The sequence below is a fragment of the Trachurus japonicus genome, chromosome 7 (genome assembly GCF_045865225.1).
Source record: "Trachurus japonicus isolate A0001 chromosome 7, Traja_1.0".
NCBI classification, from domain to species: domain Eukaryota; kingdom Metazoa; phylum Chordata; class Actinopteri; order Carangiformes; family Carangidae; genus Trachurus; species Trachurus japonicus.
In genome coordinates, this window is record NC_140913.1 from 22071736 (window position 1) to 22095829 (window position 24094).

General features: G+C 43.3%; 3 protein-coding genes and 1 non-coding gene across 6 annotated transcripts in view; all 4 read left to right on the top strand.

Annotated features, from left to right (window-relative positions):
- The window catches only part of camkvl (CaM kinase-like vesicle-associated, like), a 40613-nt gene extending 36796 nt beyond the window's left edge, over nt 1-3817 (top strand). Inside the window, exon 11 of the mRNA XM_085782132.1 lies at nt 1281-3817. Within this exon, the coding sequence (XP_085638258.1) occupies nt 1281-2759 (1479 nt within the window). The 3' untranslated portion in view covers nt 2760-3817. The remainder of the gene's footprint in view (nt 1-1280) is intronic.
- Nucleotides 3818-4272: 455 nt separating this feature from the next.
- On the top strand, nt 4273-17930 carry uba1 (ubiquitin-like modifier activating enzyme 1). Of its 2 annotated transcripts, none has more exons than XM_085782145.1 (26): nt 4273-4471; nt 7620-7736; nt 7814-7872; nt 7994-8162; nt 9232-9366; nt 9460-9566; nt 9661-9751; nt 9876-10008; nt 10111-10208; nt 10461-10607; nt 10902-11078; nt 11314-11421; nt 11529-11609; nt 12330-12482; nt 12981-13146; nt 13293-13489; nt 13795-13859; nt 13949-14144; nt 14759-14833; nt 14916-15105; nt 15247-15332; nt 15461-15553; nt 15792-15983; nt 16342-16443; nt 16538-16638; nt 16734-17930. In XM_085782145.1, the coding sequence occupies exons 2-26, from the start codon at nt 7620-7622 to the stop codon at nt 16867-16869; spliced, it is 3174 nt and encodes a 1057-aa protein (XP_085638271.1). In that variant the 5' UTR covers nt 4273-4471; the 3' UTR covers nt 16870-17930. The 2 variants fall into 2 exon arrangements, with proteins under 2 accessions (XP_085638271.1, XP_085638272.1); XM_085782146.1 differs by lacking the exon at nt 4273-4471 and adding an exon at nt 5933-6155.
- Nucleotides 16089-16190, top strand: LOC146984742 (small nucleolar RNA U6-53/MBII-28). The gene has a single exon (XR_015036235.1). It is a non-coding gene; the product is annotated as a small nucleolar RNA U6-53/MBII-28 (small nucleolar RNA).
- Nucleotides 17931-18498: 568 nt separating the features above from the next.
- arhgef3l (Rho guanine nucleotide exchange factor (GEF) 3, like) lies at nt 18499-23977 on the top strand. Of its 2 annotated transcripts, none has more exons than XM_085782147.1 (13): nt 18499-18697; nt 19061-19100; nt 19218-19268; nt 19868-19927; nt 20075-20182; nt 20272-20430; nt 20850-20912; nt 21104-21200; nt 21516-21592; nt 21778-22035; nt 22585-22755; nt 23067-23259; nt 23473-23977. In XM_085782147.1, exons 1-13 carry the CDS (start codon nt 18660-18662, stop codon nt 23712-23714), a joined length of 1557 nt encoding a protein of 518 aa, XP_085638273.1. In that variant the 5' UTR covers nt 18499-18659; the 3' UTR covers nt 23715-23977. The 2 variants fall into 2 exon arrangements, with proteins under 2 accessions (XP_085638273.1, XP_085638274.1); XM_085782148.1 differs by having other exon boundaries at nt 19871-19927.
- The last annotated feature ends 117 nt before the right edge of the window (nt 23978-24094 follow it).

Sequence of the window (24094 nt, forward strand, 5' to 3'; positions counted from 1 at the left end):
ATGTAGCCTATGTTTTGAATTCCATGATGTACGGTGATTGGGACATGAATGCAAGAAGACGGAGGAAATCAAGATGGTTCTGGTGAATTCACAGCTTAAGTAACAGCTATAACCTTCTTCTCTCTTCCCCCATGTGGTTCCCAGGAGCTGAAGGTATTGTAGTTCATTGCGAGGGAGAGTGGCAGGACAGAGCATGGGCAGAAACTCACATTTAGTCTGGCATGATTCAATAACAAAGCATCTTTGTTACGGCCAAACACCCTCTTGAATGAAAAGGAGGTTTTTAGAGGTGAAATAGGATACATGTAAAGTTGAACCTCAGAGATGTATTGATCATGTTTGGGGTGGTGAAGCTCTTCTCATAAGCTCTGTTCCTGCCTACTGTCACTCTGCCTCTTCCAGAAGAGATCCATCCACTCTGCCCCACGTTTCTTCATTGGGTTAGGCTTAGATGTTCAAAGTGGCCCACTCTACTCCTTTCTTACTCCTCATCTGCACTAGTCTGTGAAACGAGATTGGTACAAACAAGATAATGATCAACAGCAGGGAAGAGGGTTGGCTCATTACTTGTGTAGTCTTTATATTGGTGTAGATAAGGAGGGAGAAATTGAAAGGATATAAGGGATATAGGCCACTGTGGACTGTCGAACTGCAGTGATTTGAACAATATCCCCCCTCTGTCATACCTCTTACATGAATCCTGGCTCATTGTCCCTAATGTACCTCAGTGTTACATTCAGTCATACTTGAAGCGATACAGAGGTCAAACCATGTTGTATTCAGTGACATTTTTCGGCTTCTCGCTTCCAGAGAATCAGTTCCTTGGTTTAGAAACAACTTCCAAGCTCACACACTTTCCACTCTTACTCCTTCACTGGTTGTGGACCAAAATGAGTCAGATGAGTGTGAAAAGTGAAGGAAAGGGAGATTCACACTTATCTGTTTATTTACTTTTTCATTTCAACAAGCAGTCAAGGAGTTGCCTGGGGAGAGTGAGCTTTGAGATTGATTTAAACCAGGGTACAATATGTCATAGCCTCCTGGAAGTAAACAACTGGCACTAATCTTACCGCACATCTCAGCGCTCAATATGATGATGCTAAATCATGGTGCGTTGACAGGCTTTTTGTCAAATGCTTGTCTCTAAAGCTTATATGCTTTACCATAACCAACAGTAGGGTTTTGTGAAGTGAATCAAGCCAATGTAAGTGTTACAAACTGTAAATCTAACTCTCTTTCCCTCTGTTCTCCTTTCCTCTTTGATCTTATCTGTTTTGCAGAAAGCAATCCGCGTCACCACTTTCATGCAACGACTGAAGAATTCAGAGGCATTAATTGACAGTTCAGCTGAAGGGCAGAGCAGTGAAGCGGCGGGAGATGGTGAGGGTGGTGTGTCTCAGGGTACAAGTGATGAGGGAGACAAACTGACCAGTGATGGAGGGGTCACATCAAGTAGTGTGTCTTTAGAGGTTACTGTTGAAAACACACCACCGGGTATGGACCAGGATGATGGGAGGAGTAAGGTAGGAGAAAAACAGGAGGAGGTAAAGATGAGTATAGGCCCATCTGTAGGAATGTCCCCATCAGAGCCTCTATCAAATGCGGCTCCTACACTCACACAGGCGGAGCCCGATAAGGCCAGTCTAAAGAAAGCAACAGGTGATGGAACCAGAAAACTGGCTGCCAATTTGGGTCAAAATAAAGTTGCTCCAGAATCCAAACCAACCCCTGTGGTGATGCCTGACCCCTCCAAGCTGTCAGACACTTCTTCAGGCACCACCATTGACAAAAACCACACATCTGCCTCCCCTGACCCCAGCAGCAAACGTAAAATGGCTGCAACACTCCATGGTCCTCCACCCACGGCGTCTGCTGATGCAACAGTCTCGCCGGAGAAGAGATCAGGCACACAGAAGCAGCAGAAGGATGAGGCTGATGGAAGCTGGTGTCAGACACAAGTACCTGAGGCAGTGGCAGAGCGGTCAGTGGCAGGATCAGTCACCCCAGCAATAGGGCCTGGACCTGGGGTTGATGTTGGACTAGGAGTTCGGTTAAGGGATGATGCCAGCCCTGCGACAGGAAGGGATAGGGATGCCAGGAGAACTGATAGATATAGTGCTGAGTTTAGCATAGCTAGGGCAGGTCCTGTGACAGGACAGGGCTGTTATACAGTCGGCAGTTCTGCTAGTTTAGGCCGTCACGCCACACCATACAACCCAGAAGTTGGGACTGTAGGCATGGGGATGGCAGGGAGTTACGGGAGTCCATACAGCACCCTGTACACAGGTGGCGCAGCGTCAGGGTTATATGGGACTGGGCTACAGCACCGAGGAGGTGGAAGCAGCACTACAAGCGACTGGCAAATGGACAGTGTGATAGAGCAGATAGAAAAGCAAATGGCTGCAGTTTTGGAGAAGATCGAGGGAGACATGCCCTCGCTGCTAGAGCAGATCAGTGACTGTCCTGCTGAACAACCACGTGCCCGGAGCGCGCACGCTTCACCCGCCACCTCCCGTGCCCGATCCTCACAACACACCTCAACTGCAACCTCGGCCACTCCTCCACCTCTTCCCACCTCTCCCAGACCTGTGCTGCCATCTCTCCCTCGCCTGACTATCCCTCCTCCATCCTACCCCCCACCCTCTCCACCCACACAAGCTTCACCCCAGGCTGTAGGAGAGCAGGAAGATAGGGATGGACAGAGGAGTGCCGCTCGTTCAAACCAATCACCCAGAGCTGGGATGGGAAGAGGGCTATGAAGCAGGTGTGCATGATGCAATACCTGACACCCGGAGCACTGGATTTATAGCTTAGACTTGATGGTTTAATACCTCTGTCACATCCCAGATGTATCTTCCCACTTGCTTTCCAGAGGAAAAGTAAGCACACAGTTTGGTTTGGTTTGGCTCTGTGTTCACAATGAGATGACTGGCTAAAGGAAATCACCCCTATGGCAGTCAAATTACCAGTGTCTAAGGAGTAAAGTAGCTACTGTATCTCTGTTTATACAGCTGCAAAGACCAAGATCACAGAAATTTGTTCCTATGTCAAATCCAGATTGTGTGCATGAATGCTCACCACAGAAGTTACACCTTTTACTGGATTCCAAATGCAAAATTACAAATCTACGCAAGTATAAACAGTGTGGAATAATTCTCAGCAAACAGTGAAAGTTAACAGTTGAGGAGGTGTGTTTTGATTTGCATTATTCTCTACAAAGTGTAAATACATAGAAAAGAAACGGGGTTCCCAGTTCATGCTACTCACATGTTGTGAACTTCTTCATTCACTTTTTTTCAAATCAGCTCATCCTATTTGAATATTTATTATTTATTTTTACTCTGTTTATTTAAGCTATGTAGCTATTCCTTCTGTAAAGAGGCTGCAAAATTGAGCTTGAAGTCACATAGTTGTACACAAATATGTGAAATTGAACAGATTAAGCCTTTCCATTGGTTGCGGGAGATTGATATTTGGGTTATCATATATTGTACTTAATCTTGAACTGTTACTGAGCTGGGAAAAATGTCTAGATGCAAAATATTGTAAAAAGGCTTTGCAATAACACACACACAAACACACGTACACTTCCTGTTATATCTCCAAAGTTCTCCATAATTATTGCCCATAAAGTTTATTTTGTCAACTAATCCCTTTGGCACTGTTAACTGAATGGTGCTGTCAGTATTTGCTCCTTTATATTATGGAAAAAAGAAAAGAAAAAAAAAGTCTTTCTGGATTTCATTCTGCTTTTGATCTATGTAATACCAGGTTATGTGCTTTTCTCCTCAATTAAGTCTTGACATCCACTTTTCTGTCCCTATGTAAACTGTGCTCTGTTTGCAAAACTTTCAATAAAAGTAGAAAAATGAACAACAACGTCTTGATTTCTTTCACTGATTCAAAGGTTTCAGCTACACTTCAAATGAAATGATAACGGTTTAAAACTGTACACGGATTCTAATGTAGCGTCACGCCTACAAGTCCCATCAGCCCTTGCGTGAATATCGGGTTAGTCTATGTTTGTGAGGGCACGGGGGTGAAAAAAGGGTGCGCAGTAATTAACAGCCGTTGCATAATTAAATCGTGTAACAACATGTATTTCAATATATTTGACACTCAAAGCAGTGTGGCCGAACATTTTATGTCGGTAAAAGAAGGTATTTACGAGAAATTAGTCGAATTCACTTTTCGGTTACCCCTCCGAACCGAAACGATGGTTGGTCCTGTAACGTGCACATGTTGCTGCTTTGCTTTGCTTTCAACTGAAATAGAGTGAGGGGAAACGGTTCTGGAACAGCCGGGCAGGCAGCCGTCCAGCGGAAAAACTCACACAGAGCCCGCCACCCTGACACACTTTTCAGTTTGCAGTCAGCGGCACAGTTGAATTGTCACATTTGTTTGTTAGATTTCTTGCTTAAATACAAGCCGTTTTTAATACTACAGATCAGGCCGAGTAATATCGGATGTGGTAAGTTCTCCACACTTGTGTAAGCTCTTGTCTTGGTAGTGTTAGCTCCCCAGCTAGTTGGCTAACGTTAGCCAGTTAGCTGTTATAGCGACACAAGAAGGAAAAAGTGGTTGGGTGGCTAGATAGCTCGAAAGCTAGCTGCACACAAGCTAACAACTACGCAGTCGTTTGATCTGCGTTATTGGTAACCGTTAACGTTAGTCGCCGTCGGCTATCTGAACCATTTCAGGTCTCTGTCTCGGCTAACGGTAGCTTTCGAGCCACTGTCACGTAACCGTAAAAATTAGCATTTGCACACTTTCTGTGCAAGAGAATGCTGTGTTAATGTTCAGTTGTAATTAACGTTAACTGTAGCTCGAAAGCTAGTTGGCTACAAACAGTAGTCGGGTGCTATGTTTAGAGACAGAGACCAGCTAACTTCATCACGTAACCTAGGAGGACCTGCTGGCAATATTTCATCTCGATTGATGTATTTTATTGGCTTAACGTTACGGTACCATGACAATCGATGTTACCACAGTAACGTAATATTGGCCAGTGTCTGTCTCCAGCTTGGCAAGTTGGGCAGCGTGTTAACGTGACATTGATGATATTCATGCGCTTCAGCTCTGATAGATTGGGGGGTTAGGGGGAGATGTGTATTTTATTTTTTCGTACAAAGAAGATGAGAATGGGGATCCCCCTCGACATGTGTACCCGAGAATATGCGGCCCACTCTTTCCCTGGGCCTTTGTCATTTGCCAGGCACCCCCTCCCCCAATACTCCTCCTCTGCAAGGAATGCTCACCCCTAACCTCAATGTGACTGAGGGCCCAGACGGTCAGCATCACTACAGCTAGTCTATAACCTACCTGGTGTCGTACCTGTCCCAATTATCTCCTGCATCTCTCAGCACATCCTGCTCGTCTCGTAGTATTTTGCGAGGGTGAGATAATATCTCCAAAAAACACAATGCAGTTGATGTGAGGATGTATCTAAAGGGGTTTCTGGCTCTAAATTAGGTATTTTCTTTGATAATTCATTGTGGCACGTCTGGTGTGAGCTGAGCTTTGTATCTGGAGTCTACTTACACAACGCAGCCACTTCTCACTGAAACAAAGATGCTGTTATTGATGAACCTCGTTCAGCAGCGGTAGACGAGACGGGGAGACTAAATAGTCGGCATGGGGAACTTTGCTTTCGTTGACTTGCATCAGATGTGCTCTGCGTGTGTTTTTATTAGATTTGCAATGTGTTTCGTATGGATTTCTGGAGGTCTTGTAGTTCATTGTACAGTAATGTACATGGCATGCATCTGCTGGTAGCAGGGGCGGGATAAGTGCGCGTTGGCTTCGGCTAACTAACCAATGAGCTGGGAGCCTGGGTGAGCAGCGTGCTCCCGGCCGCTCTTTCCTGTTGAATATTTCAGCCCATGCGTCACAGCTCCTCCGCCCCTTTCTCCCCATCTGCCATTTTGGTTTTGTTCCCGTCTGCAGTCGCAAAGCCAGCAACGCAATTACATAGGAGAGACTCTCGGCTCAACGACATAGTGACTCGACAATATAGTAAAGACCACCATAATCTCCGCATCGCGTTTCTTTTGTTTGTACAAACCGTCGATTTTACAGTCATCGTTATTACTGACATCTAGACACTGCGGGAGAGGAGCGGGTTCGCATTGGGAAGGGACCGAGAAGCATTATTGGTAAGAAAAGAGAAATCAATGAGGCACGAGTGTAATGGCTAGTATTTCATTCGCCAAAAAAAAGAAAATGCGATAAAGTTAAAGGGTTGCTCTTTGTTTAATGCGAATAACACGAAACTATACCAATACAGGAGCTGTGGTAGCTAGCTGTCAAAACCAACCCGTTGCTGGTATTTGCGAGCAGGTTGCAATATAGCCACAGCTGCTAGCTTGTAAAGTTATGTTCCGCACTGGAGGTAATGCAGGCCTAGGCCGAGCGGCTAATGGACAGGCTGACAGTGGTGTTTTCTTGCCTCTAAGTTATTAATGTTCCGACCGTGTCCACCTGCCAAATCACTTAACTGATTAGTGGCAACCTACCTAATCGGTTTCCGCATGGTGTTGTTGAATGACATTTGCTGCACCCCTTTCTTCAATGCAGAAAGTGTTGAAATGATTTGTTACCAGCTAACGTTATGTGTAAGGTTGGGAACTAGCAATAACAGTACTAACCGGGGGGAGCTCGGTGCTTTGCTGTATCATGCCGGATGCCTTCATTTTCATTTCTAACGAACAACGGTTTTAACACAAACTAAAAAAATCCGTTTTTCGATGGTTGCACCGTGATTTGTGAAAGAGTCGACTCCACTCCCTTTTATCACGAGGAGTTGCAGGAAGGTTTTTAATGGTAAAGTTAAGCTGTTGGGGTGCGGGGAAGTTAGCTGCATTGGATGCGGAAATTGTGGCAGATCATGTTCGTCAGGCGGTGGGGATGTGCTCCAGATACTGCGGCCTATTTTACTTACGGTGGTGGAGGGCTTTATCCGGAAGATTGCGCTCAACACACTACAATCGGATGTTAATTTGGAAAATATTATTTCGGCAAAGAAACGGGTCCTCTGTGTGTCTTCGCTACCGAGGATAGTTCCATCGGTACAGTGTGATCCTTGTGTCCACACCTGCGAGTTGGTGGGTGTGTGTTGCTTACTTTACCGCAGTGAAGTTTTAATGATTCAGCTGTTTTTTAAACAATGTTAGCGGTCAGGAAAAACTGGTATAATAAACAATAGCAGTACATAAACAAGCCACCACTGTCTCTGAGCATGAAAAGGACTGATAATGCTGTTATTCATGTCTCTTCCCAGGCTCAGTCCGTTTTCTAACAGATTTGTGTTTGGCCTGCAGCCAGCCCAGCTGCTCTCTAGACTAGAAATCCTCCCTACAACATGAAGGAGATTAGGTTGCGTTTAGCTTGGATACTCATCTTAATGGAGCCATAGCAATGAATAATATATTTCTTAAGAATTTGAATCAGAATTTGTCTTTTGAAGCCCTCTATGAAATGTGTGCATGTACACAATTGCCTAATATAGATTAAAATTGTAATTCTTTAATACTAAATGCATTAATTAAAAAAATGGTAAAGGAAAAATGTGAGGCATAATTCGTCAGCTGGTTGTTCTAATGCTGTTGGTTGATATACAGATGTCCAGCTCGCCGCTGTCCAAGAAGCGTCGCTTGTCAGGATCAGAGACGAAGACGGGATCCCACTGCTCCTCCTCTAACTCTGTCAGAACTGATCTATCCCACACACCTGCCAACGTAAGTGCGAACATGTATACTGCATACTTTTGGTGAGAACTTGTAACATCAATTAATCGCACCTCCTGTCTTCTTAGGGCATGGCTAAGAATGGCAATGATGCTGAGATTGATGAAGGCCTGTACTCCAGACAACTGTAAGTCTTCTCTCTTCTGAAGTCTTGTCCTAATTACTGTTTTTTTTTTTTTACAGAATTTCTTATTGGACTGATTTTTAAACAATTCTGAGTTGTTCTAATGATTCTTTCTCCTCTATAGTTACGTGTTGGGCCATGATGCTATGAAGCGCATGCAGAACTCCAATGTCCTTATCTCTGGTATGAGAGGTCTTGGAGTGGAGATTGCCAAGAATGTCATCTTGGGAGGAGTTAGAAGTGTCACTGTGCACGACCAAGGAGTTGCAGAATGGAGAGACCTCTCCTCTCAGGTAGGGAGTGTTCATGGATATTTCCATTTTGCATGAGTGCAGTGATTAATTTATTATTCAGTTCAGTTATTGATTCACTATCAGTTGCTGTCCTTTAGTCCTGATTTATTTGGCAGCCTTGAGCCTACTTGTAAAGTACAGCGTGGCTCTATCTGTTATGAGTCACTCGTGTTGTATTGTTGCCATCCAAAAAGACTACTACCGCCACCCCCACCCTTGTTAGCCATGGGCTGACCCAGATTTATCAGTGGGTGGCCTCTTCCTGGGTCATAATCAGAGTTGAGCTAAAGCCTGTTTTAGAACATCATTACAGTGCAGAGATTGTTTTTGTCTGTCAACCTGAGACCTTGAATTCAGTCTGTTTAGCCAGGTAGATAAATGTGTGAACAGACTGCTCAGGTGTTCATTCAGACTCATTCATTCAAAGATTCCCTTTTTTGTGACCTTACAGAAGTGTATGGTTATTATTAAAGCTGTGTGTCAGCTGTATCTTTGATCATCCAATTTGAGTTTGACCTTGTGCTCTCAAACATGTCTATTTAAGTTCCTGGCATCTGCCTGTCCGTCAAGCTGAATTAAATAGCCAATGTATATTTCTGTCACTTATTTGTCTCATCACCAGTCTTCTATAGGAATTGGCCTTATTAAAACACTGAAGTTCAGACCTAACCTAAATTTGAAATCCCATCTGTTCTCCTCAGTTTGGCCTTTCCTCCACTCTTACCTGTGTTTTTGTAACATCTGAAAAACGATCAGAACTAATTTACCTGGATAAATCAGTGTTACTGTTCACATGTTTCTTATCATTGTGATATTCATGAAGAGACAAGGCTCCTATGTTGTGTGAAATGTGAAGAATTCAGAATTATTTCTTATTACAAGTGACCTGTGTGACCATTTTTGGTGTAGAAAATTAGTCTAAGTGCTCAAAGGTGATAACAAGGTTGTAATTTCCTCCAGTCTCCATTATGGCCATATTTAGCACTCATTCACCAGGATTGGCAGCTGTAACTTTATTGACTTGGCATCAATTCTTCTCTAACATCTTTATATGTATTTTGTGTGTTAGTTTTACCTCAGGGAGGAGGATCTGGGGAAGAACAGGGCAGAGGTGAGCCAGCACCGTCTGGCTGAACTAAACAACTACGTTCCTGTGACCGCCTACACTGGAGCACTCACTGAAGACTACCTGACCAAGTTTCAGGTATGTTTTGAGTAGAAGCCTCGACCTAATAATTTCAGCATTCTGAAAGAAACGTTGCTCAAATCTGTATCTTTTTTTTTTTTTGCAACCAAGGTGGTAGTTCTGACTAACTCGACTCTGGATGAGCAGCAGCAATTGGGGGAGTTATGCCACAGCCAAGGAATCAAGCTGATTGTTGCAGACACCCGTGGTCTGTTTGGGTAAGAGTGTGACCCTTTGCTTGTTGGTCCTAGTACACACTAGTACATCTGTCAATGTTTAACAAATATATGCATTGTGGATTCTGTTTTGCAGCCAGCTTTTCTGTGACTTTGGTGAGGAGATGATAGTGTACGACACCAATGGAGAGCAGCCCCTGAGTGCCATGATCTCCATGATCACCAAGGTTGGTCCTTATGTCCAGGCAGGAGTGTTTTTTCAAAGCAGTTGCTGCTGCTGGAGATCAGGTTTCAAGACTGGTTTGTTTTTTTTAATTAATTAACAATAATACTCATTGTTGGTTGCTCCAGGACAATCCAGGGGTTGTTACATGCCTGGATGAGGCTCGTCATGGCTTTGAGAGTGGAGATTATGTCACCTTCACAGAGGTCCAGGGTATGACGGAGCTCAATGGCTGCCAGCCAGTGGAAATTAAGGTTTTGGGTAAGACCAGTTTCCAATTGAGGATTAAAAAAAACAAAAAACATATTTTGTTTATTCTGATATTACAGTTTCAAACTGACATGGGATTATTTCTCTGTTTAGGTCCATACACCTTCAGCATCTGTGACACAGCTGGCTTTACAGATTATGTAAGAGGAGGAATCGTCTCCCAGGTCAAGATGCCTAAGAAGATCGCTTTTGTAAGTGACACATCTTGCCATTTTTCACACAAAATGATGTAATACTTACATCACAGTAAATTAAAATGCTACTAAAATACACACCTAAACCTCAGTTTACACGTTTAAGAGCTTGGTTACAAAGACAACTGTGTGTAATCCCAATCTCATCTCTATACATGCAGGCCTACATTAACTGATGTTGCCGTGACCTGTGAAAAATTATGCTAGTCCAACTCTGTCCTCACTGTCACGTATGTCTTTCCTGTACAGAAATCCTTCTCTTCCTCCATGGCTGAGCCAGAATTCATGATGACAGACTTTGCCAAGTTTGAGCGTCCAGGGCAGCTGCATGTGGGCTTCCAGGCTATCCATGCCTTCCAGAAGAAACACAACCACCTTCCCACACCTTGGGGCCAGGTAATATATCACTCATGAAATATTATACAGGTATTTTTTTTAATGGCACCATCATAACTGATTGAAATTACTTTCATTGTTGTGGCTAAACCCCCCACTCCCACCCCCCTTTTGCGATTAAGCCTGTTTTAAAATGTATGTGAATGACCCAAGCTTCTATCATTACTTACAGACAAAATTAAGCTTGAAAGATTTGCCACATAGTTAGAAAAATCATGTACTGAATTGGAACAAAGCAGAATTTTGTTTTGTATTTCGTGACATGTTCATCATGCTGAGTTGTGTTTTGTCCAGGCTGATGGAGACGAGCTATTGACATTGGCCAAGGAGGTGAACTCTGCCCAGACAGGGTCCGCCAAAGTGGAGCAGTTGGATGAAGCTCTTATCAAAAAGGTGTCATATCTTGCTTCTGGGGATCTGGCCCCTGTCAATGCCTTCATTGGTGGTCTGGCTGCACAGGAAGTGATGAAGGTCAGTGTTATCGACAAATGGAATCCAATAGCCCAGTCCTGACGAGATCCACTGTGGATATGTAGTACTTTTTAAAGGGAGGGAGTAGGTTATCAGCTTTTCTGTGTTTTCTTCCCATGTGTGATTGGACATGTTTGGACCTGTACTGCACTAACTTGCTCTAATCACAAATTTTGTTTGTCACAAATGCTTCTTTTCTTTTTTTTTTTACATTTGTGTATACTCTGTTCCTCAGGCATGCACAGGGAAGTTTATGCCAATAATGCAGTGGCTGTACTTTGATGCCTTGGAGTGCCTGGCAGAAGAGGAAGGAGTGATTCTCACAGAGGAAGAGTGTGCCCCTGTAGGTGTTAAATGGGAAATTGCAAACAGTTACTGAACACATATGCACATGGAGCTGATAAACGAGTGTGTTGAACCTGTTTTTCTGCCTTTATCCATTTCTCCCAGAGGAACAGCAGATACGATGGGCAGATTGCAGTGTTTGGCACCAAGCTGCAGGATGTTCTTGCCAAACAGCGCTACTTCCTGGTGAGTCGGCCAATGGAAAACTTTCCAACACTTCCTCTGGCATCCTGTTGCTAAGGGACATTTAAAGTCTGGTGCTATGCTATATTCCTTTCAATAACAGTTATGGGTTGGTCCTCTTAACATGACTTTAAATAAACATTGCTGCTCATAGAGTATTTAAAAGTGCATAATTGAGCCACAACTTGATTTCATACCTAATTTCTCTGGATATGTGCTCTGTTGTGACTGCACATACTCTTTTAGTGCACATACACATCCAGCTCTTCATATCTGCAGGAAAAAAATAGAGCTCAAGAAAATCAGAGTTTCAAGTCCAACACATTTAGATTCTTTAATGGTATTTGCTCATAGTAAAAAGTAATATCGAGCTAAACCTTTTCAAGTCCTTTATTATGAACCTCTGTATACTATCTTGGTGCAAAAATGAAAACTCACAATGTCTGTATTTGTGCTTATTTTTACCTTCTTTTTTATGTAAAAGTCAGTACCTAAAATAGTGGACTTTGAGGCTTTGCAGGATCTGTTCACATGAAAAAAAAACATTACCAGCCGTTCTCATTGGTTTTTATTCGTCATTGAGTGATATATATAAAACGGCATTCTAAATTTCTCCACAGTAGTGCTGCAGTTGGTGTTTGTTGAATGGCATGGCATCCTAACATAGAACATGGATGACAACCTGGAGAACTTAACTCACTGCGTGACCTATAATAATTCCAGGTTGGAGCTGGTGCCATTGGCTGTGAGCTGTTGAAAAACTTTGCCATGATTGGACTGGCTGGCGGAGAGGGTGAGGTCATTGTGACAGACATGGACACCATTGAAAAATCCAACCTCAACAGACAGTTCCTCTTCAGACCCTCAGATGTCACGGTCAGTATCATTGTCTTTGCTCAGCTGTGTGTGTAGGAAACACAGGTTGGGTATTTATTCATTGAATTTAATATTTCCAAGAGGTTCTACATACTGATTTTCTGCTCATTGCAAGGGCCCCTGAGTGCACTTAATGTAACTGCTGCTCAAGGATGATGTCATGGTACAGCATTAGATGGAGAAAACAGGATGCCTGGGGCTATTCTGGGTCTATTAGAGTACTGGTTATTTCATGTCAAGATAAATGAAATGCAGTGACCTTTCACAGTACAGATTGGCATTAGAACACTGTTGTTATTAACAGATAGTGTTTGCCTTACTTAATTCACATGTGGTGGTAAGCAATTGTGGTTGATGGAGCCCATAATTTACATGATTATTGTTAAAATTTGCACATTTTTTTCGTGTCGGACTTAAGTATTCACTTGGTTGTGATACTGTTGTTGGTATTGGACTGAAAAGTGAAAAGTTCACAATATCATGCATGTGTCTCAATAGAAAATGAAGAGCGACACAGCAGCAGCGGCAGTGAAACAGATGAACCCCTCCATCAGGATCACAGGACACCAGAACAGAGTAGGCCCCGACACAGAGAGGGTTTACGACGATGATTTCTTTGAAAGCCTTGATGGAGTGGCCAATGCACTGGACAATGTTGATGCACGTAAGTGATTCTTTTTCTTTTTCTTTTAACCAAGGGTGTTTACTCGCAAAAGGTAATTCTGGATCATTGTTGTTTTAAAACCAAATATTTTTTTGCTACTCTGTATTTGAACTCTGTTTTTGGCCTTGTTTTTGCCCTCCATGCAGGTATGTACATGGATCGGAGGTGTGTGTACTACCGTAAACCCTTACTCGAGTCCGGTACTCTGGGTACTAAAGGCAATGTCCAGGTTGTGATCCCCTTCCTCACAGAGTCCTACAGCTCCAGCCAAGATCCACCAGAGAAGTCCATCCCCATCTGCACCCTGAAAAACTTCCCAAATGCCATTGAACACACACTGCAGGTCAGTAGATGCAAACATGCACATTACCAAGCTTAAGAAAGACACAGGCAAGGGAGTGAGTGATCTTTTTAAAAATAACAACAATTAAGTTAAATTTACTGTCACAAATGGGATTTGAGTATTGAAGATGTTACATTCTTTCAAACATAAAGTCACTTCCTCATATTTCTCTCTAAGAAATAGGAGAAAGTGGACTATTTTTCAACCCTTGGATACTTTGACTGAAACCGTTTTAAGTTTTACACACACATCAGGCCTATGGTTTGGTGAAATGGGTGTATTTATAATAATTTTCTCCTGTTCAGTGGGCCCGTGATGAGTTTGAGGGACTATTCAAACAGCCACCAGAGAACGCCATGCAGTACCTCTCGTGAGTGGCCTTCTGTGTCAAAACAAAAAGCTACAGTTCGTCACATAGTGGTCACCAGCTTATGAGGTTTGTGACGATTGTTGTTGCAGAGATCCTAAGTTCATGGAGCGTACTGTGAAGCTTCCCGGAGCTCAGCCCGCAGAGGTGCTGGAGGCCGTTTACAAGAGTCTCGTCACAGACTGCCCCCACAGCTGGGCCGACTGTGTAGCCTGGGCACGCAACCACTGGCAGTGCCAGTACAGCAACAACATCCGTCAGCTACTGCACAACTTCCCCCCAGATCAGGTACACAGTGACCTCTTTGCATGACGAATATCTACACCTGTTTTCTTTAAATGCTTTCTGTCTGGTCTGGAGAAATCCTAACATACAATCCTAACAGTTGATTTATTTTTGTACCCCCCCCTCAGATTTGATTTATCAATTTTGTTCACACACAACATCCTATTGATCATTCAATCCATTTCAATAAGGCTACATCCCCACTACTAAATGTTTTAAAATCACATCTTTTTTTTTGGCCTTGTGCACGCTACTTTTTTTTCCTGTGATTTGCTGTTCTGTGTTTGTAGTTTTGTTGGTCTGTGCAGACTTTATTAAATGGTACAGCACTATGGTATGCACAGAGCTTTCAGCCTGCAGTAGAGAGATCTGTGTTTGTAGTTTTTCTGATTGGTATCATATCCACAGAAAAGGCATATATATATGATGGGAATTGCATTAACTTTTAAAACTCTTATTGCATGCAACATGCAAAGTAAGAGTAAGCAAATGCCAACCATGAACCACAACTGGTATGCATGATTCTCCTCTTCTTGTTATTTCTCTAACGGTAGTATACAAAAGCCTTCGCTTTACGGTTTTGCATTTTGGTTCCTGAAATGTCATCTGTCTTTCAGGTCACCAGCTCTGGTGCCCCCTTCTGGTCTGGTCCAAAGAGGTGTCCTCACCCCCTAGAGTTCAGCACTAGTAATGTACGTATCTGTTCATTGTGTAATCAGTTCATTGTGTAATCCATCAGTACCAAGGTAATGACAGAGCTGTTGCCCCTTCTAGGAGCTGCACATGGATTATATATTGGCAGGAGCCAACCTGTTTGCTCAGACGTACGGCATGCCAGGCAGCACTGATCGTGCAGGTGTGGTCAAGATCTTGCAGGAAGTCAAGGTGCCGACCTTTACCCCTCGTTCAGGAGTGAAAATCCACGTCTCTGATCAGGAGCTGCAGAATAGCAATTCCTCTGTTGGTAAGACACAAATCCCTGTATGTTGTAAGTATCCAAGATCACAAAATATGTTTGTAGTAGATCTCAATTTCTGCCAAAGACGAGAAAGAGATAGTCTTAGTCTTTAAAAATGCAACTGTGGATTTCTCTCTGGATCTATAGATGACTCCAGACTGGAAGAGCTGAAGACCCTGCTGCCTTCTTCTGAGTCTTCCCAGTTCAAACTCTGCTCCATTGACTTTGAGAAGGTACACCATATTACCTCCTATAAATATCAACTCTGTAGTCTCAGCTCTTCTGTTTGTCCTCCGTTTGCCTTTAACCTGCACTAATCATGGCCCTTTTTGTGTGGATGTGGTGGACCCTGTCTGAACAGGATGATGACACCAACTTCCACATGGACTTCATTGTGGCAGCATCCAACCTGAGAGCAGAGAACTACGACATTCCCCCTACAGACAGGCACAAGGTAGGGTACTTTGACAATCATGTTTTAGGCCTGTTATTCTGTGGGAATGGAAAAACAACTTGGATGCTCATGACAAGAAAATCTAGATTTCACTGTCCAAAGGTTATTTGTCACAACTAAAATGGCAAGAACTTTCAAAAAAGTTAAATATTGTATATTTTTTTACTGACGTTATTGTTCTGTACTGGCATTTAACTCTTCAAATAATCAAAGTTATTTTATTCACCATCTAATCCAGAGCAAACTGATAGCTGGCAAGATCATTCCTGCGATCGCCACTACTACAGCTGCAGTGGTGGGTCTGGTGTGCCTGGAGCTCATCAAGATTGTCCAAGGTCACAAGAAGCTGGAGACGTTCAAAAATGGCTTCATGAACCTGGCCCTGCCTTTCTTTGCCTTCTCTGAGCCCATCGCTGCTCCCAAACACAAGGTACACACCTTCTTGTTTTTCAGCCAGATGTCAGTTGTAACATTGTGAGAAATGTGATTTACATATCAGCTCTCAACATTATACACAATCATAAGATGTGTTGTCCTCCAATGATGATCCAGCCATGCTAATACTGATGCATCAGGCAGATACAGTTTGTCTGCCTGGGTGTACGTGAGTGCAACTCACCTTCTCACACTGATGTGATCAGTGTGTGCTGAGGAGAATAATTTGTATTTCAAACGTTTTTCTTTTTTTTTTTTTAATTAATTGTAACAGCAATCACAGTTTGTCTTGGGAGATCCTTCGGTGCCACCAACATCTCATAATCCCCACTGTTCTTCATTATTTTTTGCAGTACTATGAAATGGACTGGACGTTGTGGGATCGCTTTGAGGTCACAGGTTTGCAGCCCAATGGGGAGGAGATGACACTCCGACAGTTTCTGGACTACTTTAAAGTATGTTCTCAACCACTCATCTCATTTGTCTGCTGCCATGTGGTTTCTGGTCCACAATTAACCAAAATCCTATGTTTCCTCTGTTGGTCATTAGAATGAGCATAAGTTGGAGATCACCATGCTTTCTCAGGGAGTGTCCATGCTCTATTCCTTCTTCATGCCTGCTGCCAAACTGAAAGAGAGACTGGACCTGCCGTGAGTATTCAACATTTATGACGCATGTCAAATGTGAGGTTTTTTTTTTTGGTTGTTGATCTGTTTCTATAATTGTATTCTTTTTTTTTCCACAGGATGACAGAGATTGTGACTAAGGTGTCCAAAAAGAAGCTGGGAAAGCACGTGAAAGCCCTGGTGTTCGAGCTGTGCTGTAATGACCTGTCAGACGAAGACGTGGAAGTGCCCTATGTCAGATACACCATCCGCTGAGCTCCACATTGATCCCACCCACTGGAGGGTGGGGGTTGCAGGGGGAGACGGGGGTTGGGTGTTCTAAGTGAGGAGTTCAGGTGGGGATTTGTGGGTGGGTGGGTTGATCCACGTCAGCTCTATTGGATCAATCAGTTTTTTTTAGGCCTGTGGTTTGTGTAAACCTGTGCCTGAGTGTACATAGCCCCAGTAAGCTGACATAAGGAATCCTGTATGTGTGTTAGGGATCCAGTTGGTGCTCAGCTGTGGGAACAGGGGGTGTCATTGGAGGAAGGGAGCATGTATACTGGACCTCCTGATGTTTCTCTGTAGCAGAGGCTCTGCTCAGTTTAATTCTAAGCCTTAGTGTTCTCTTGGCACTCCATAGCCCAACTAGTGTCCCTCTGAAATATCCGCACACTCTTACTAGCCTTCAGCACTAAAGGAGGGATTTTTTTTAAATCCAGCAAACTGTCTCCCTCCACTCTACTTGCTCTCTTCCCTCCTTCAACCCCTGTCTCGTAGACCTGGTCCCACATTGCTGTCGTCTTTTTTTCTTTTCAAAGATGCACCTCATTAAGTAATATACATTGAGCTAAGAAATCCCCAAAGTAGTGACACATGTATTCAAAATCCATTTTTGCCACAAGGTCATATCACTGCCCTTAATTCTACCTGAGACCCTGAATTTGAAACTGTAGAAGCGCCCACAAACGCAGTTAAACCTGAGTCGACTGCCTCTCCTGACTGGAAAATAATCTCACACTGTCAGAATAGGAAGCACCCCCACACCCACCTCATCCAGCACTCTGACTTTGGAGGGGCTCTTGCACATGACATCAGTTTTCTCTTTTTTCTCTTATATTTCATGTGTCTTGTTATATTTGATTTTTTTTTTCTTTTTGGGAGGGAAGGGTGGGGGTAAGGGGGTGCAATGTTTTGGCACACACACCTTGTAGATCATAAACTGTCTTCTTTCTACTTTGTTAACTCCAAATGACATTACAGTGTAAGAGTAAGGCAATGAGATGTATCTTGAAATGCGAGCACTTAGTGTGATAGTGAATAAACATGTAAAAACATTTCTGAGTCTTGAGTGTTTTTTTCACATTGTTCGACCGTTTTTAAGGGGAAATTGTAATTTTATAACTAAGGGGATCTTTTTTATGTGGTGTGGCACTTCAAACAGAACTGGAACATGTCAGATTTGTGTTTTTCCTGTCTGACCTGCTTGAAGCGCTTCAGAAGTTTCATCATAACACATCCGGGAAGCACAGCCTGAATCAGCTAAACGCCTTCTGATAAACTTCGAATGAAACCCTGTCAGTCAGAGGATGGAGGTCATTTAACAGGGGATACAACAATAATCTTTCCTGGCTCTTTGTACATATGTATCTATAGGTAATGGAGTTCATTCCAAAGCACATACGATTAATAATTAAATAGAAAGCTGCTCTCACTTCCTCTTGTCTTTTGCAGCATTTTCACATATTCAATCCCATTCCTCTGCTCTGTTAAGTGTCAAAGTTCCATTAACCAATTGACAGGTTTGAGTGATAACGCTGAAGTAGAGTTTTGAACCCTCCTCCCTGACAAGAGCGGATACATGAGTGTGTGCAACGCTAAAGGATGTGGTCGGCTCTGTGATGAGGAAGAAGTGCACAGAACTCTGTCACAAGCTGCCTGCAAACAATCGGCTCTGTACCACTGGGGCAGATTAAAAACCAGTGTAAAAATTTGGATTATTTCAAAGTTTCTCGTTTTGGGACCGTGTCGTGATTCTCTGAAGATGCATTGAGGACAAAGACAAGATGGAAGTGGAGGAGACTGGTGAATCAAGGACTTCCTGGTATGATACCTTTTCTTTTTCTTTTTATATTTGTTAACAACTCTTTCCACCTTTTGGGTGCTGTAAACTGTTGTGTTTGGACCTGGGAACAATGTACGAATGTTATTTAAAGTTGGTTTATATCTGGATTCATGGTGTCAAAACTCAACCTTTTGACATTGAAAATGATAAGAACAAAATAGATTAACCTTCAATGATTAGTTTTCTTTTATGTAAGGGTAACTATTGATTTCAACATGGGCTGCTAGAGGTAACCAGGCCACTAGAATCCTACTCAGCTACTTTTTACTTTTTAGGTTTAGCTCAAATAAAATAACACAGTGTGTAAGCACGTTTGCACTTTAACAGTGTTGCCCTTTTTAGGTCAGGAGAGACACACTCCAGCCACTGTGACCATGCTGGGGTATGTCACACTAACCTATTACATATCACCTCATTTAATTCTGTCTGAAACGTGTCTGTTGCGTATGATCCTACAAACCAAAGAAACTCACCTACACTTTAAAATTTGTACTTATAGAAGAAGAGAAAACAAGACCCGGCCCCTGAGACTGTGATCAGAATCACAGAGGTGAGTGTGATATCTGACAATAACGTGTGTCGCTGCTGTGTGTCTTCATTTTTCTTGTGTGTTTCTCTGTAACAAGCGGAAGTTAGTCAACCTTACCTTTGTGACCACAATGCTGAGCACAGAGCTCAGCATCAAGAGTGATATGAACACAGTGTTCTGCAGTGTGGCTGTAGACCCTCTCTGGCTCCACAAACCTTCAACTCATGTCACTGTCACGTTTTGTCACATCACAACCACAGCAATTGTTCCACTTTCCAAATAATCCTGTTTTGCTTTCAGCTTCGTTTTGTGTTATGCAACAGATTAAACAAAAAAAAAAACACAGATAGTTCAATACATCTCGCAGTGTTACTACACTGAATATACAGCTGATGTGGTTAGTGTGGAGGAGAAAAAAAACTGGCAGACATCTTGTATTTTACTACAGAGGCATAGTTTAACCTCCTTCCTCTTTGAAAGAGTCACACAGGAAATGAGAGATCTGCACCATAGTATCTCACCCCTTTTGACATCTCTGTCTTTTTTCCATTTTCCTGAACCCCCATCGCGTGTTTCTCAACCTCACCTCTAACTTACATCTTTCCATCCTGTTGTTTTAGCAGGATGAAGAGGAAGACGAGGAGGGTGAGATGATGTTCGACCACACGAAGGAGTCAGAGGTGAGGTGCTTCCCTCTCTGCAGGTGCCAGATGTGTGTGCAGCTGTTCTAAAGTAGACAGTAGTTTGTAGTTTGATAAATGAACCACTTGGATTTTTTTTTTTTTTAACACGCATCAACATGAAGTTCAATGATGATTTCATTTTAGGAGCCAAGTTATAAAAGGGTCAAACCTGTGGCAAAGTCCAATAGCCTCACAGGTGTCATAACCCCAGTGAAGACCCCCGCTCTCAAACGCATCGGACAGTCCATTTCAGTAAGAATGCACAAACACAAACTCCTACTGGTACGTAGCATAAACTACTAATACGTGCCGACATTTCATCCGCTCTGCTCTTCTCACAGCGGTCCATTAGTTTTCGCACAGAGGCTCGACCTTTGCCCCCGGCTCCCCTGCGGCCTCGCACGAAGGCCTCGTCGTTTCCACGGCGGCGCAACAGCCAATGCTGGAGTGACACAGTGGAGAGTCATGACCTCACGGCGAAGGAGATCAAACGTCAAGAGGTGAGAGAAGCAGAGGGCTATATTTAGTTCATTTACAGAATTGTACAACCTGCCATGTCCATTAAATATATAGCGCTTGTGTGTGTGTGTGTGTGTTTCTGTATGGTTTTTGTGTGTGTCTGGGGGTAAGTGGGTCAAGCTGTGGGGCTGTGGTTGCAGTGTGGGCGGGGTGACAAGAGCCTGCTCTGTATTTCTGTGCAGCAGCTCTACACGGGGATTATGAAAGAGGATGTGAGCTGGCACTGGAGGCTCAACTTCCTTTATTGAACAATCAGCTGTGAAAGCTCATGCAGTCCCATCTGTGTATGTTACCACTTGTGCAAGTTGTGTGTTTGCATCCACATGATGGTGCCTGCGAATGGTGGTGCCACTTGTCTGGTTGCAAGCTTTCAAACGGTCACGTCTCTCCCTCCCTGCAGGTGATCTATGAGCTCACTCAGGGAGAGAGGCAACTCATCGAGGACCTCAGTCTGGTTAAGAAGGTAATGGCCGATAAAACACTTCCACCTGGGCGGAACACACTGAATACATGTGAACCTCTCATCATTTTAACCAGTTGTTCCAGTTACCCTGACACCAGCTTCTCACACTTCTGCAATTGAGTTGCTTCTCTCTTCACTTTGGCCTCTTGCCCTGTATGTGTGTGTTTGTGTGTGTGCGTGCATGCTGCCAGGTGTACTATGAGCCCATGCTGAAGCTGGACATCATGACAGAGAGTGAGCTCGGGCAGATCTTTGGTACTCTGGACTCCCTCATTCCCCTGCATGAAGGTAAATCATCTTGCACTCTATTCTGTCATCTCAATCTCCACCCATGCATCTGCAACACCTCCTTCTGTCTTAATCATTTCAGTGGAATCTGATTTATCTGATTTCTAGTTTTCACACTATCACTCAACTTTTCCAAACAGGAACTAATCTTGCTGATGGCTACATCAGTAAAAAAAAACAACACATAACAAAACAAAAAACCAAACACACTCTTTATATTATGTGTTATAATTCAACAATGGCTGTGGTGATGCTTTAATTCAGTCGTTAAAAGTAATAAGAATAAACCAGATCAGGTTTGCTGTTTCATATCAGATCTGCTGAGTCGTCTGGAGCGGCTGAGGGGATCGGAGAAGACAGTCGGGGAGATCGGGCCTACGCTGATTGACTGGGTGAGAGAGGAGAAGAGATAAGGGCACAACCCACTTTCACTGTCTCCACTTCCTGTATTTCCTCTATTATGTTCCTCTACAAAAGTCACTGAGTTCAGTCTTTGTACATCTTAGCTTTTATCTGACTTCAGATGTCTTACCTGATCATCGTTCCTTTCCCCCCACCCACACTTTCCTCTCTGCAGTTCCCTCATCTGGGGGCCTATGTTACATACTGCTGTAATCAAGTTGGGGCCAAAGCCCTGCTGGACCAGAAGAAGCAGGAGAAGCGAGTGGAGCACTTCCTGCGCCTGTGTCAGGAGTCTTCATTCAGCAGGAAGCTGGACCTGTGGAACTTCCTGGATCTCCCTCGAAGCCGTTTGGTCAAATACCCACTGTTGCTGAAGGAGATAAAGAAGTGCACCCCTCCGGAGCATCCTGATGAGGAAACGTTGCCTGACGCTGTGAGTTGCTGTGCTTGTGCATTTTATGTCTCAATATAAACATACTGTACGTACAGGATATGAAAATGATATAGGATGGTTTTAATAAAAATGTCAGCCATATTGTGTAGGAGAAGGAAGGAGATGAAATGCACCAGAGAGTTCACATCTCACTTGTTTCACCAGAACAAACACGCTTTCACTCAGGTTATCTGCATCAGATTGACATGATGCTTAAAGCATGAACAATAACATTTGTCCATCAGGCTCTATTGATTAGCCTATAACATAATGATTACCGGTAAATCCTAAAATTGCGCAATATTAAATATCACAATAAATGTTGTACATGTATCCTTTATAGGTAGAGACTAAAACTGAGTAGTGCTGTACCAGCTCCTCCCGAGTAAAATAGGATACTGCCATTATAAACATACAGTACCACATATTTATCTCAAATGCATGATGGGAGCTGTGTCCTATTTTAGTCCCACTCAGGATTTTAAATGTCAACCACACAGTGTCTCGCTTGGTTTTTGCTGATGCCGTGTAACACTTTGTCCTTCTCAGCTGGAGCTGATCCAGAGCATCGTGGCGGAGGTGAACCAGAAAACAGGGGAGGCTGAGTGTCAGTTTTACAGACGAGGGCTCAGCTATCTCGAAGAGAGCCAGAGACTACCAGAGATCCAACAGTCCCGCTTCCTCTACTGTCACGGAGAGCTCAAGAACAACAAGGGCCAGGTAGTGGCTCTCTGTTGTCATGTTTAACTCTAACTTTCTGTTGGTTGAGAGTGGCTTTCCTGTGGTTATTTGACCTAATTATATCTGAACCAAAGAGGGTCAAATCCTCTACATTCATATGTGATGTGTAATATATATACGTATATATATTAATAATATCTGTATATGTCCTCATCCTTATGAAGATTTCACCATAATATCTGAATAATAGTTGCAATACCTTCATTTTATTAATATATATCTAACCATAGCAGTAAATATTCTCATAAAGCCATCTCTCTCACATTATGTATGACTGTGTCCTCTGACAGCGGCTGCATGTGTTCCTGTTTGAGTTGGCTTTGGTGCTGACCAAGCCGGGGGAGGACAGAGATGGATTTCCAGTATTCAACGTGTACAGACAGCCTCTGCCCAATGCTTCGTTATATCTAGAGGAGATCCCAGATGGGGAGGCTGGTGGGGGCGGCACCTTCAGAGGAGCCTTCACTGGGGGAAATGATAAAGGTAACACGTACATATGTTGTGCCCATTGTAATAAGACAAAATTGTGGGCTTGCAACTGATAATTATAACCTGTGTCCATGACCTGTGTCCTTTATTTTAGTTTTGTTTATACTTTTTGTTTCATATTTGCAAGGGATGTCCCATTAATTGACATGAAACCCTACAACCTTGCTTCCTTTCAATTTCCTTCTCCACCTTCTCTGTCGCCTCTAGTGAAGAACTGTTTCCGTGTGAGCAGCAGAGGGCGCTCCAAAGCTCACCCGTACAGCCTGCAGGCCAACGACTCCTTCAGCAAGCAGCAGTGGATCACCTGCCTGCGCCAGGCCATCGTCCAGTCAAGAGACCGATCGGCCAACACCAGCCAGCTCCCCCTTCACCCCGACCCCACCCTGTGTCACATAGCTGACCTCAGCCTCGGCTCGGACACAGAAATGGCCGACCACACCAGTCGCTGACTGGCGGACTGAGCACCAGGAGGCCTGTGGGGGTCCACATGTTAACTATTGACATTGGAGAAAATAAAGGGGACTGGTTGTAAAAGATGATTGTGCTTTGATACACATGGTATTTCCTACATGGATGATTGTCTTCTCTTGCTCTTTTTCATGGATTGTGATGATGCAAACTGTACAGCTTTGGAACAGTGATACTGAATGTGAATTTACAATGTTAAATGTTTTTGCGCCTGTTTTTTTAAATAAACTGACACTTAAAAGTTTATTGAGAACTTCATGGAAAAATATATAAAGAAAAGTCTAAGTATAGCCACGAGATCTACAGAGAAAAGATTAGAGATGATTATCCTCCCTCCCTCTCTCCCTCTCTCCTTTCTCAC

What these genes read in the sequence shown, in the direction of transcription:
- uba1 (XM_085782145.1), top strand. Translation starts at nt 7,620, where the DNA reads ATGTCCAGCTCGCCGCTGTCCAAGAAGCGTCGCTTGTCAGGATCAGAG. An exon ending in TCAGACCCTCAGATGTCACG is followed by an intron (nt 12,483 to 12,980) that starts GTCAGTATCATT and finishes GTGTCTCAATAG; the next exon opens with AAAATGAAGAGCGACACAGC. An exon ending in GAATAGCAATTCCTCTGTTG is followed by an intron (nt 15,106 to 15,246) that starts GTAAGACACAAA and finishes CTGGATCTATAG; the next exon opens with ATGACTCCAGACTGGAAGAG.
- arhgef3l (XM_085782147.1), top strand. Translation starts at nt 18,660, where the DNA reads ATGGAAGTGGAGGAGACTGGTGAATCAAGGACTTCCTG. An exon ending in AGGAGATCAAACGTCAAGAG is followed by an intron (nt 20,431 to 20,849) that starts GTGAGAGAAGCA and finishes CCCTCCCTGCAG; the next exon opens with GTGATCTATGAGCTCACTCA. An exon ending in AGGAAACGTTGCCTGACGCT is followed by an intron (nt 22,036 to 22,584) that starts GTGAGTTGCTGT and finishes TGTCCTTCTCAG; the next exon opens with CTGGAGCTGATCCAGAGCAT.